The 14,543-nt window shown below is 23.9% G+C and overlaps 2 protein-coding genes across 2 annotated transcripts; both read left to right on the top strand.

Annotated features, from left to right (window-relative positions):
* The first annotated feature begins 320 nt into the window (after positions 1–320).
* Positions 321–911, top strand: LOC145841116 (kelch-like protein 7). Its single transcript, XM_082948487.1, has one exon. It carries the CDS (start codon positions 321–323, stop codon positions 909–911), a length of 591 nt encoding a protein of 196 aa, XP_082804613.1.
* A 4,039-nt stretch (positions 912–4,950) lies between these two features.
* On the top strand, positions 4,951–13,729 carry LOC145840656 (low molecular weight phosphotyrosine protein phosphatase-like). Its single transcript, XM_082947977.1, has 6 exons — positions 4,951–5,001; positions 6,144–6,217; positions 7,773–7,885; positions 8,821–8,892; positions 9,345–9,453; positions 13,361–13,729. Exons 1-6 carry the CDS (start codon positions 4,971–4,973, stop codon positions 13,442–13,444), a joined length of 483 nt encoding a protein of 160 aa, XP_082804103.1. The 5' UTR covers positions 4,951–4,970; the 3' UTR covers positions 13,445–13,729.
* Positions 13,730–14,543: the final 814 nt, after the last annotated feature.

Consider the following 14,543-nt stretch of genomic DNA (forward strand, 5'->3'; position numbering starts at 1 on the left):
TTTGTGGGGGGTCTGACGTCAAAACGAACAAAAATTTCAAAAACGCGCACATAGTTTCTGTAAATGATTTTAACAATGCTACAACCATACAAAAAATAAGAGACAGATGGACATGTTTTGAAGCGGTTTACGTTTGTGGTGAGGTTTATGTATTCAGATACTTTGGTCGGCTTGTATTCGGTAGGTATAACAAATTGAGAATTGAAAAGTACTCGTTTGCTGATAATAAATGGAGTTGTTTAACTGAAATAAACAATTTATGCGAGATTTATTCTGTTTGTTCCTTTATGGATAGTTTATACATTGTTGGCAAAAGTAGAATGGGACTTATAGGAGGACAGACCGCAGTAAAGTGTTTTAAACTCAACACGAAAAGTCTCACATGGAATGAATTTTCTGGAATGCACGAAGCAAGAAAGAAACCAGCATGTTCGGTGTTCGAAGAAAGAATTGTTGCGACGGGTGGGTGGTACGAGAATGAAATTTTAAACACTGTAGAAGCGTACGACCACGTAGCTAATGCATGGTCAAGATTTCCTAACATGATTGAAAGAAGATGCTACCACAAATCAGCAGCTGTAAGGAACAAACTGTTCATAGTCGGTGGTTACCGTCAACTAAACTGTGAAGTTTATGATTCAACTTGTAACAAATTTTCTATTCTGGAAACTCCCCCAAGTTTAAGAAAACAAATGTATTACATTAATGAGGTCATATCAGTGGCAAGCAAATTCGCTGTGTTTCTCAATGGAGGGACAGTTTTGCTTTATGACACTAAAAATTCAAAATGGTCGCAAGTTGCTTGTGAAGCAACAAAGAATAATAAGAAGTTCACTTGTGCAAAACTACCTTGTTTAAAACCGTCTAGAAAAGTATTGGCAATAAAAGCTGGTAAAGGAAAACTCAATTAGCCAATTAAGTGTTTTGTACTCATGCTTAGTGAAGTTTTAATAACTTTAGTAGGTAGTAGTAACAACTTTACAAGTTTAATAGTTTTTATTTCTCTAAAGTTTTTGTAACAATTTTAAATATTTTCTTTTTTATAAGGTGTATTTATTTCGAATTTTGATGATTTTCTGGACAAGCCGTAAAAAGTATCCGTGGTAAGCGACTCGATAACCAAAAGGTTTTCGTTCACCAGGTCTTAGGATCAAATATTTTGAGCGTCTTTTTTTCGTTAAATACATCGTGTTACTAACCATTTTTTTGAAAAATTGTATTCAAAAGATTGCTCTTATTTTACAAATTGTTTGTTTATGAAGGTGCTTGTATTACTTTATCACCCTTCCGCTAGTAAAAGTTGGAGGTCATTGACTTTTGTTGATACGCTTTACTTCGCACAATATACGGTATTTTCCAAAAAACATCTCTTAAATACATCGTGTTATAGTTATTTTACAGCTGTTTTAATAAAGTGTAAAATAAAATAAAAAAAATTGTATCTATGTGAATTATGTCAATCGTAGCAGGTACATTAGATATTTTTGTTGAAATATAATCTATTATTAAACTTGAATGTAGATTTTAACTTTAGAATAAATTATGTCAAGGTAAACTTTTACTAATATACATACATTTACTTTTTTTTTCTCTGATATAAAATCAGTATATAAAAGTCTACATAAAAACAGCATAGTATTTAACTTATTTTAAAACCATTTTTAATGCTAAGTGGTTTGTTAATTTTGATAATTGAAACGTAAGAACTGTTGTATATTTTTAAAACCAATTCTTATAGTTTAACGTAATATAAAAGTAATTTTTATTAAGTTTATTCTAATATAATAAATTGTTTTGTTTTAAACTTTGCGTAGATAAATAGAACATCGTATACAGTTTTAATATAGTACTTTTTAATTGCCTATGCAGTGTGCAAAATAAAAAGGTTTTTTTTAATTCAATTTTTTTTTTACCAGAACACTAGTTAAAGAGCTAATATGTTAATAAACTAATAACAACTTATTCTTTTTAAACAAGCACTTGTATGTAGGACAACGCTTATAAACTCTTACAAACCAGGGTTTTCCAAATTCCTTTTTTAAAGCCCCTTTGAAGAAAGAAAAAGAGCTAAGACCTTTTCCAACAATAGTTTCCAAAAAACTACGCTAAACACGCCTAACACCTTTTTATTTCATTTTTTATTATTTCACGAACTTTAGAAAATCTAGACTTCTAAAGTGTGGCCCTTTAAGTTTTAGTATCGTTCAAACATCTAATGTACTTTTTAAATGTTTGTCAGGGAAGTTTACGACTCGCAAAATAAACATAAATACATATACGTTTTGCATTTGTTCATAATTTTTTATTTATTAATAGAACAGAAGCTTTAATTACGAATAGTGTATAGGTCATTTGTAGGTTTTGTTTAAGTTTTTGGTTTACATTCGAAGACTTCGTCATGATAAGTTTGTATTGTTGGTTTCATGGTTAAATTTTATTTCTTAGAGTGAAAAAAAACTAATATTGGTTGTGGGTAGCTTCAAAAACTTTCACATTTACTTAGCCTGTAAAATTTTTGTAAGTTTACCCTTATCACTTACCACTTTACAAAAACATATAACTACGAAATATATAAAATAAAGTTGTTCAGAAGCACTAGTATTAGAATTAGTTTCATAAACCAAGAAGTTTTTTTAGAATTGAATTTGTTATAGTAAGTAATAAAAGTTTGATATTTAAGGCATTAATAATTACAACTGTAGAGCGTAAAGTAAAAGATTAAAAAAACTAGTCACAAGGTAAAAATATAAGTTATTAATACTGCACTTCAACAAAAATTCCGTAACAAATTAAATAAAAACAAAAATGTATTAATAGTGAATATTTTTGTTTGTGAGCGGTTATACAAAATTGTTTTTTTTTTACTTTGAGTCGTAGATAATACAGAATTAAATAATAATAATTGTAATTATAAACATCCGTTGAAAAGTTAAAACTTAAATTTTATTTTCTGTGAAGTTTTTTAATTTTAAGACAAAAAATGTGCTAAACTCCAAGTTTAGCTTCAGTTGAATTCATTTAAAGCTTTTAAAATAATAAAGCCTAAAACTAAAGTATGATAAAATAAAAAGTGTTTTTTTTAAATGTAATATAACATTTCTGTTTTTAGTTTATAGGTAAATGTATAACTTTAAAATGTTAAAAAAAATATAGGTAACTTTTTTTTAATTTTCTATTTTGTTTTTATTTTTTGACTATTTTCGTAGAATTTTATACAAATAGTAAATAAATCAAACAAAAATTTTGTCAGATAGTTTTAACTATATTTTAAAATATATACCACAAAAGGAGAACAAACTAATATAAAACAAAATAGAAAAATTTTAGTATTTAAAATTATTTCGTTCAAAAGTTTATATTATAGATTTATTTTTTTATAGAATTAGGGATATATTTAACTAATCTAACAGACTCATTTATCGTTAATGGTAGATTTTACGGCTTAACCAACCAAAGAAAGTTTTTAATTTAACGATATTTATTTAAATATAAACTTTACTTTGAAAACCAAAATTATAAAAATAAGTTTTTAAATGTCAAAATAACGAAAAAGTCCACAATTAAATCATGAATTTAGTTGAACTAAATAAAACAAGGCTCTAAGAAGTTTCATTTTAACTGTACTCTAAAAACTAAACATAAAAATAAACCATAAATGTTGAAACAACGAAATAAATCAACGCATTAAAGTTTATTCTCTTAGTAGAACTTGAGGTCTTAGCTGGGTTTTTAGAATTGCACAAATCTTCCGTACAACAACTGACCGTGATATTTTCGGCTTTTGAAAACGGATGAAAAGATTCAAACGTGCCAGGGCCCTTGCAATAATCTTTTTGGCGTGTATCGCAACCTCTGCTAACGCAAAACTTATTGTCCTTCCCGCAATCGTGATGATACGACCGTCTCATGTTATTAAGGTAGTAAGTAGCACAAAATTTCTGTTTTCTAACGCATTTTTTAATTACAGTGTTCAGTTCACAATTCTCATTCGGGTGTAAATCGTTACAATCGTAACATTTAAGTGCAAAATTTAAAGCGGAGTTTAGGAGCAGAAGCAAAAATGCAAAAGTAATCTTCATTTTATTTTGATCTTTTGACTAGTTTTGTTAAGCAATTTCTAGTTTTTGATTCTATGTGTTAACCAAACAATTAATACTCTCAACGTTAGTCTAAGAATGTAAAAATTTTTCCTTATTAATAAAAAACCAAGCAAGTTTTTTGCTCAACGTGTTACGCAGTGTAATAAAAAAATTCTCAACGATTGAATTTAAGTGCGTCATTGACTATAAATCTTTTTATTGTTTCCTGGATAAGTTTTGTTTTGATCATTAGAGAAATTTTGTTTTTAGCATGTGACCAAATTAGAGTAATTCAATCCCTTTTTATCGCACTTATCATTTCCGTTACAAGTTTATTTGCCTTAAATTTAGAAGTGATTATGTTTGTTATTTACTCATTCAATATCTGCTGCAATACTTCAAAAACAAAATTGTAGTTATTATTATTTATTTCTTCCTATGCAAACGTTGTTTTGATCATTAGTTAATGTTTTTGTTTTCGGCATGTGACCTTATTATTATTTAAGATTGTTAATTTCTTCTCACCCTAATATTACTTCCTTTACAAGTTCATTTGCGTAACAATTAGAAGTTGATTGTTTGCACTAATTCATTATCTGCTGAAATAGTTTAAAACTTTTGTTGTTAAACTTTTCTCAAGATTTTAATAAGATTAAAAAGATTCAAAAAGATGCGTACAAGTTGGCTTTTAATTACTTCAACTGTTTTAGAAGATTGTTTTTGAAGAACTTTTGCTGAGTTTTCTAAACTAAAATCCTTCAAAACTTCATCAATTTAAATACATAAACTTTTACTAAAACAGAAAAGGGGATTTTATAAGTATGCTAATTTGATTTTCACAAAGGCATTTGCTGCATTTGTTGTCATTTTCTAAGGCAATCTAAAACAAAAATGGGAAAATCTGCACTATTTGTCTGCCTAGGTAAGCAAAACCTTTTATTTTAAACTAAGTATTGTTAATTAAAAAAAGCTCAGACAAATTTCATCATTTAATAAAACTTTTTTATTTTTTAAGTTACTCTATATAATTATTTACAACACAAGTTTCCTGTATTATTTAAATTCTTTTAAGCTTTCCTATTAATACATTCAACTAATTAGTATTACTGCAAACGTTGAATTTGTAAAAAGTTTAAGTTGGCTTTTCTAAAATTAAAAACAGTAAACCCAAGCCTTTGCAGCAGTAGTCTAAAAAACATTTTCTGCTGGTGTACTTCAAATGTTATTTACATAACAGTAAAAGTGTATTTTTTGTATTAGTGAAACATTAGTTTAACTCTCCCCTCTACAACAATAAATTTAAGTAAGTATGCTTTAATATTTAATCTATTAGTAAACACATACTAATTACTTGAAGATCATTTTAAAATAAATACATTGTGCTTTCACACTTTTCTGTTTAATTATCTTTACATCTTTTTTATTATTGAGTTATCTGTAAATTTGTGGTTTCTTGTAGACTTCTTATATGAATACAGCTCTGGTTTTTGAATAGAACCTTGTTTCTGGCTAAGTTATAAAAATTTTAATTATTCTGTAAATGACCACTCTGCTTTTTGTTATTTAAATTTCAAGTTGATCCATTTTTAAGTTATTGTAACAAGTTAATTATAGTTTATATATCCACACATTAGGTTTTTAATGAATTTAGTAAAATTTTAAATATTACAACAAAACAATGTTTTAGAAATTTTAATAAGTTTTAGTAGTTGTTTTTCTCTACTTTCAAAAAAAAGGTTCTTAGCTTAAATTATTTTTTTTGTTATGACATCATAAGTATTAAATGAGTTTTCCTTAAAATTTAAAAGATATAACATAATGATCTTAAATATATATATACACATCTTTTCACAACCATATATGTAGTAAATTTGCCAAAATATAGGTTTTTAATCTGAATTGCACTTTAACTGTTCCCAATAAGAAGTCTTTATAGAGATGGCAATGAGAATATGTAAACAATCGAAAAATTAAAATCTACTGGGAAATATATTACGGTGGCTATTTGCTTTAACTTTAAATTAACTTAAGACAACTTCTTGGAAAATTTATTATATGGTACAGGTAATATTTGCCGCTCACCAATTGCTGAAGCCGTCTTCAGAAACTTGGTTGCTGAGAAAGGTGTTGCTGATGATGTGAGTTAAAATTTTTATTTTATAATATAAAAATAGTTTGTGTACAAAAGCTATTAAAAATCTTTTAAGTTAAAATTGCAAAAAAAAAAGCAGTATTTAATTCTTATATTTTCCTTCAGTTTTTAAGCAATATTTCTCAAAGTATATGATTATAATCTTAACTTAGAAATAAAAAATCTGTTGTAGGAATTGAAAAAAGAATTTAATTTTTCATTATTTTATTTCTTTTTTAACTTTTTATTGGTCATACATATTTTTAAATTGATAGTTTAGGATTTTTTATATAATTCAATTAAATATTCTCAAAAATTATAGTTAATACCTTGAAAAAAAAAGATTTTTTGTGAATTTTAAAATTTCCTAAAAAAATTAGTAATGGAAAATATGTTTGTAATGGAAGCGTATTACAATTTAATTTAAGTTTTTGAATTCTGTGAAAACTAACTTACAGTTTATACTCTTATAGAAGACTCAATGTTGTTATTTTTTATAAAAAAGCCCTTACTCTTAATTCCTATTTTTTGGTAACACTAACTTTCTTGAGTATTTGGCTCAAACTAATTTTTAAATAGTTTTTTTATAAACTCAAGTTGTATCATTTTAGAGATATGTAAACCAAGCTAGTTTTCTTAATCATTTGAAGAGTGGCAACCCTACATAATACAATGAAATATCAGATTATTTTTAAAAAATTATAAAAATACAATAAAACAGCTGATTGTTTTAATAAGCTATAAAATACAAAATATAACAACATTTTTTTTTACAGTTTAATTTATACATTAATCTCTACATTATGTCCACAGAAAAAATGTGTAAGAGGTACCAAATATACTAACTATAACGGCTGTTTTTTTATATTGCTTCTAGTTAAAAGCAGACTAGGGACTTTCCCACTTTTTTTTTTTACTTTATTTATAAATATCAAACAAAAGATAAAATTATACATATATTAGAAAAAAAAAGATTTAAATTTATATGAATAATAATACCTATTTAAAAATTTTACTAATTTTAATAATAAGTAGATTTTGTCTTTATTTATATGTGACTTATTTAATACTTAACATTATTATTCTATTTTACTTCGAAAATTCAATTTATAATTAAGCATTTAATTACAATTAAGAAATGGTGTGGTGTCTATATTAAAATTTGTTTCTATAACCTTTTACAAAAATATGCATTTAAGCTGTAATGGGTTTCTTCTTTTGGAAAAAAATATATAAAATATAAGAAAAATGCTTAATAAAAATTGTTTATGTTACTACAACTTTTTTGATTTGACCTTTGCCCACATAAAGATAAACTTGTCTTGCATTGTATTAAAGATATATTAATGGACTTTTTGAGTAGGAATAAAAATATTCAATAAATCTAATTTGTGCAATATTAAAAAGATGGAATTTTTATTTTTTGAAATTTTTAGAATTCTAAAATGCGTAACGTCACAAGTGCGTAAAGATGCAAGAGGTTACTGTACATTAAAAAAAAACTTCACATCATTTAAATTAACATGTCATAATGTTTTAAATAACTTGTTCCATATTTATAGTGGGAAATAGATAGTGCTGCAACATCAAATTATGAAGTAGGATGCCCACCAGATACTAGAGGTAGGGAATGTATGAGGCAACATGGAATTTACAAATTAGTGCAGCATCATAGGTAGTTGAACTATTATTATTATTTAACATATGTTATTATATTGTATGAGAAAACATAAAATTTTCAAACTGGTACAATATCACAGGTAGTAATGTGAATTATAAATTGACATAAAAACTATTTTATATTTTTAATTATTATTTTTGTATTATCATGGGAAACATCATAGGTATTTATTTGTTTTATTGCATGTAAACACAGTGTTTACAAATTGTTTCAACATCATAGAAACTAAGTTATTTATTATTATACTGTATATATACTATAAACTATGTTATATATTATATAATCGGATATTTAACTTATGCTTGCATAGATTATTTGCTGCCTTCAGTATAAGTTATGGTAATGTATTTAAACTATGTGTTGTTTTAATAAACCATATCAACATCACATACTTTTTAATGCAAATTATTAAGTAATCCTATAATGTATTTAAACATAGACAAAATAACAGGTGGTTGTACTTGTATAAATTAATTTATATCATGGTTGCCACAAAACATGGACCCTGATAAACCTGGAATTTAACAATTTATGCTAAAAAACAAGGAATATGAGAAGTTTTGAAAAAACCCTTGAATTTTAAACAAAAATCACTAAAAAAAACAGGAATTTTAAACAAGTTTTTAAGTAGTAAAATATCAATTTGACAGAAAAAATCTATCATATAGCCAAAGTTTTTTTTGTTATAATTAAAAGTATATATTGAAAAACACATTTGAAGTATCTTTTCAATGTTTTTAAACTATTTAAAACTGTTTTTTACCTTAAATTTTATTTAAAAAGAAAAACCTAAAAATGTATACTTTAAAAACCTGGAGGAAATTTTGAAAACCTGCAATTAATTTACCAAAAACCAGTGGCAACCCTGTTTAAATATAACAAGTTTTATACATTACAATGTATTTACACTGAACATTATATACAAACAGAGCAAGGCAAATACAAAAGAGGGATTATGAAGAATATGACTACATATTTGGCATGGATGATTCTAACATGAGGTTTATAAGTTTTTATAGTAACTGTTTTTTTTTTTAAGATTTTATTTGGTTAGAATTTAATTACAAAACATTGTCTCACCTTTTTAGATACCATAAATTATAAATCAATTCTTATTCAAATAGAATCTTGTTCGAGTTATATTTGATTAAGATTTAGTTAATAAATTAAAAACTCTAATAGAGTAAAACTATGTTTTGTAATTGATATCTAAATTAATAAAGTTTTTTAAACTTGTCTCCTTATGGTTACATAAGTTGAAAACTATTTATGTTTCAGTTTGGTTTATAACTAAAAAAATGACATAAGATTATCCAACTTCAGAACTTTTTATCAGTTATTTAATATTTATTTCAAAACAAAATTTTTTCAGTATTTATTTTTACCAGTAAATATTTAAAAAACATTAATAAGTTGTAAAGAATACATGCTTATGTTTGTTTATATTATTCAGCAATTTGAAGTTTATGGCACCAAAGAAAGAATACAAAGCGAAATTGTATTTGTTGGGTACTTTTGACGATGACAAATCATTTAACTCCATAATTGAAGACCCTTACTATGTGAGTTTGTTTAATGTGAATAAAAATTTAACTTTATAATTGAAGGCCCATACTATGTGAGTTTGTTGTTTTAAATATAAAACTGAATAGTCTTACAAACAAGTTTCCGGTTTTATATAAATATTCTAAAATATCATAGAAGATCCTTATTGTGTAAGTTTGTTTTGTTTTAATTTTTTAAGTTGTGTTACCCTTGTTATGTTATTTTGTTGTCATATATATTTTAGCATTTATTGAAGATCCTTATTATGTAATTCTATTTGTTTTTACATACGGTTTTAATATACTTTTTAGTACTCTCAATATGTGAGTGTGTTGTATTATATACTTAAATCTTTTTCTTTTAAATGTAGTTTAAAGTACAACAATGATAAATATCTGAAAACAGTATAAAAAAATAAATAAAACAAATAAGGACATGGGGGGGGGGGATCTGACAATTTTTTTTTACTGTAAATAACTGAAAATAATTTTACTGAATATTATACGAGTGCAAACTTTAAGTACAAACGACAAAAAGCTTTAAGTACAAACTACAAGTCAGTTTTTATAGAATTAAAAAAAATTCTTTTACTTTTGAGATATTGTAATTTTTATAAAAAGTTTCTGATACAAACGAATGAACCGCAAATTTTTTAGAGTGAATTTTCTTGGAAATTTAAAAAATCACTAAAAACCTATATTCTTCTTCACTTTTTGAGCTAGAGACTTAAAACTTTCAGGAAATGTTCCTTTTATAGTTTAAAAGACTTAGAATGTTGGAATTTTGAAAATATTTAAAAATAAAAGTTTTGATAAAAAAACAAAAAAAATAAGTGGTTTTTTTTTTTAATAAAAATTATATTTTTCAAAATTAAAAAAAATCCTGCATTCAATCCTTTTAAAATTTAATAATACACTTTCTGTGAAAATTTGAAGAAGGTTTTTGAAGCAAAAAAAATTAGCTTCCTAGATTTAAGTTTGCTGGAGCAAATTACTTTTGAAAATTTTACTTTATGCTGGTATATTTATAAAGGGGAAAAAAGACTATTTCACTAAAAATCTATTTTCTCCTACGTTTTTGAAATAGTTACCTGAAACATCTAGGAAATGTTCCTTGCTATATTTGGAAAATTCTGTCCTAAAAAAGTTTTAAAAAAATAAAAAATTTATGCAAAAATCAGAAAAAAAAGTTATATTTTTTATGTTTTAATTTTTACTGTTTTTAAAATTTTGTTATTTATTATCTGTATACTGTATTATCTTTACTTTACAAAAATAAAATTTCTTATATCTTGTAGGAAAAAAAAATATTAATTTTTTTTTGTTGTTTATGCATAAAATTTTAATTTTTTATCTTTTTTAAATTTTGCTAAGACCGAATTTTCTAAATATGGCAATGAACATTTCCTAGCCGTTTCAGGTAATTATCTCAAAAAATGTAGAAGAAAATTAATTTTAAATGAAATAGTCGTTTTTCCCCTTTATAAATATACCAAAGCTAAATTTTCAAGTTTAATTTGCTTCAGCAAAGTTAAAGCTAGGAGGCTTTTTATTTGTTCTTTTTATTCATGTGATTTCCCAACGTTAAAAAATTTTATTAAGCGAAATTCATAAGTCGAGACAACAGATTTACCCTATTCTACATGAGTTTTAATATATTTTTGAATATTCTTGCTCATTTCTTTTGCTTTAGTTGCATTTCAGATAGAAATAACTTTGTATGTAAGTATGCTGTAATTGTAGTTTTTAATATAATAAATGTTTAATTTTTGTAAATAAATCATATTATTTGTTTTATTTAAGTTTGTTGTTAAATTATTAAAACTAACTATTTGTTGTTTTTTGTAATTTTTTTTTAAAGTTAGATTTTTTTAAATATTTTTAGTTTATTTTATCACAATGTTTGAATTATTTTGTACTTAGATAAATTTATATATAAACAAATAAAATATTTACAACATTATTACACTATTTTTTTTTTCAATAAGTATTGAAAGCTTTGTTTGTATTTAATTTTTGTCTATGTAGTTTTTTTTTCAAAACCAAGTTATTTAATGTTTATACACATTATCTGAAAAATAACAAAAAATTACATATACATACAGATTTAAAAAAAAATACTTTATTCTTATTTTTTCTTGAGTTTTTTCACGGGCTTTCGCATATTTCTTGATTTTTTCTGATATAAATAACAATCATAAATTTTCACACAATAAAAATATCAGCATTAAAATTTAAACATTGCAAGTGAAATTTTATTTGTACCTGCTTTAAAAACGAGAAAATAAACTTCAGACAAACTTATAAGTCATATTTATTTATCCCTGAGAAAGTTTAAGTGTAGTACAAGTTGTTTAACAAAGCCTTAGGTCAATATTAGTTTTACTAGAAATATTTATATGTCTTTTATTGTAGCCACGCTAATCATAATTAAAAGTGTTTTAAATTAAACACTTGTTTGATAATCATAACTTTTTTTTGTAAAATGTTTTACAAGTTTTTTATTAATTTTTGCAATTAATTAATTGTTAATTTTTTTTTTTTAATAATTTAGTTTGTAACTTCTTTTTGTAAAACACTGTTGTTAACTTGAAAATGTTGTTTTGTTTTAAACTACACTACCAAACTATGAACATTAAGACTATTGCTATTATTTCAACAATTTAAATAAAAAATCCATAATTTTTAACTTAATTAATTTATTTCTTTGAACTAACTTCTTTGCTGTTTAAAATTTAAAGCTTTCTGTTCAAAGCTGTTCAAAATTTTCTAATATAACTTATAGTAATTAAAAGTTGTTTATTTTCGTACCACAAAAAAATATTTCCACAATAGTAAGTTTATAAGTTTTGCTAACTACTTTTTCGATAAATATTTAATTTTAATTATCTAAAAGAAATATTGCTTGTATATTATGAACAAAATATATTGGTAAATGATCAATAAGTTTTTGAACATTTTTTTTTGTACTTTTGATTTGAATATAACAAAACCATTTACTGAATTAATTTTTTATTAAGCTACTTTCAATGAAAGTTCCAAAACAAAAAACTTAAATAAAATTTAAAATTAAATCAAGCACATTGTATATTTTTTCTTTTTTCAACCTACTAATCTAGAATATTTTTATGAAATTGCGTATTTACTTACAAAGTGTACTTACAACAATCACACCTTCGACAAACAACTATAACAACAACTTATTTTATACGGTAATACTATTTATTTATAAATCTATTTGTTTAGTCTTGTTTTACATAATTTTAATTAACTTACTTTATTTGATATTGTTTTTTTTAAACTGATGGTCTAGGTTATTTTATTATGTGCATGGTTTTTTTGTGTTAAGTTCTGCAGTAACAATTTAGCTTACTTAATTATTTATTTTTGGAAGTAACAATTTGATCTTTAACACTGAAAATAATTTAAAAGTTCATGTATCATTAAATTAGAAGTTTTACAAGCTTCAAATAGTTAGCTTTGCTTGTTTTTATTTTATCTTAAAGGTAATTATTGGTACCATATATATTTTTTAATTACTTACAATAAAAAATATTTTAAACTATATAGTATATCTAATTCGTACTGTTACTAGTCTACTACTAACATAGTAGTCTAACAGTTTACAGTACATCGTTATAAATATTTAAATTTTGTTTAAATAAATATTTTATTGTTTTTTAATTAAACAAAATTTTAACTGTTTTTATTTTAAAACTAATTTTTTTTAACGATTGGTGTTTAAAAATGATAAAAACAAAAAGTATTTTAATTGCAATATTTCATATTAAAAATGTAATTTTTAAATGTTCAAAAGACTTTTGTAACACTAAATTTTAAAATAACTGTGATACTTAAAAAAAAATGGTTTTTGATAAATATAAACTAAAGAAAAAATTGAAAATTATATATTTTTATTTATTAGGGCGGAGACGAAGGGTTTGAAGTTGTGTACAATCAAATAAGCAGATCACTAAACAATTTCTGGAAACAAGTTATTGAAAAATAAACTATTTGTTATATAAGTTATTAAAGAATTAAAATAAATGAACAAAAAGTTGTTTCTGTAAAAAAATATTTCAAAATTAACAACTCATTGAATTTTTAGAGTTTATTAATCTTTTTAAATTTATCATGAACAAATAACTCAGTATTTAAAATAAATGATTTCGGTGATTTATAACTAATATTTATTGTAATTTTATCTAGAATAATTCGCTTTATAGTATTTATAAAAATTGTAAATGTAACATTTAACTTTGAAAAACTATAATTGCATTTTTTGTAATTCATATAGCAAGTTAGCCATGCTCATTTGTAGAAATAAATTGTGTAACAAAAACTGTTGTTTTTTATTATTATATAACAAATGTATAAAATTATAGTTCACTTACAGATTTTGAAATTATTTTTAATGATCATAGTTATTTTAATCAATCAAGTTTATTTTAGTTAACTTTAATTTTTTTTAATAGTGCAAAAAATTTGGAGTCAAGTATTACTAATAAAAAAACGCAATGTTTCAAAAAGTTTATATGGATATGCTGTTTCTATGTTAAAACATCTTAGTTTTTTATCAAAAAGCCTGTAATTTAAAACGTTTTGAAAAAATTTGCAAGTTTAAACAATTTTTACTGGAAAGTAATGAAATTTAAAAAAAATACTAACGACTTATCATTAACAATAATTTTCTTTGTTATAAAACATATTTAAAGAAGAACTACTATATTTTTCACTATATAATGTTTTTTTTACCTAAAGTTTAGTTTTATACTTAAATAAGACAAAGAGATTTTAACAAACCTTTGGCAATATTATGTATGGTTCATACTTCGCTTTTGTTTTGAATATGAAAGTGTAATGTATATGTGTTAAACGAAATTAAGGCTACCAAAATATGTAAATGAGGTTTGACAGTAGTAGACTCTGAAGTCGTTAAGAACTAGATCAATTTTTTGCTTAAGTATTTGTTTAGCCATCAAACAAAACTAGGAAATATTATTCAACTAAATAAAATTTTGAGTTAGGCTTAAATTTAATTTGTTTTTTCTAAAAGAAGTATTATATTTAAGTGTTAATTTCTAAAACTTAATTTTAATTAATATGTA

This window comes from Thalia democratica, chromosome 7 (genome assembly GCF_965202585.1).
Source record: "Thalia democratica chromosome 7, ktThaDemo2.hap1.1, whole genome shotgun sequence".
Lineage (NCBI taxonomy): Eukaryota > Metazoa > Chordata > Thaliacea > Salpida > Salpidae > Thalia > Thalia democratica.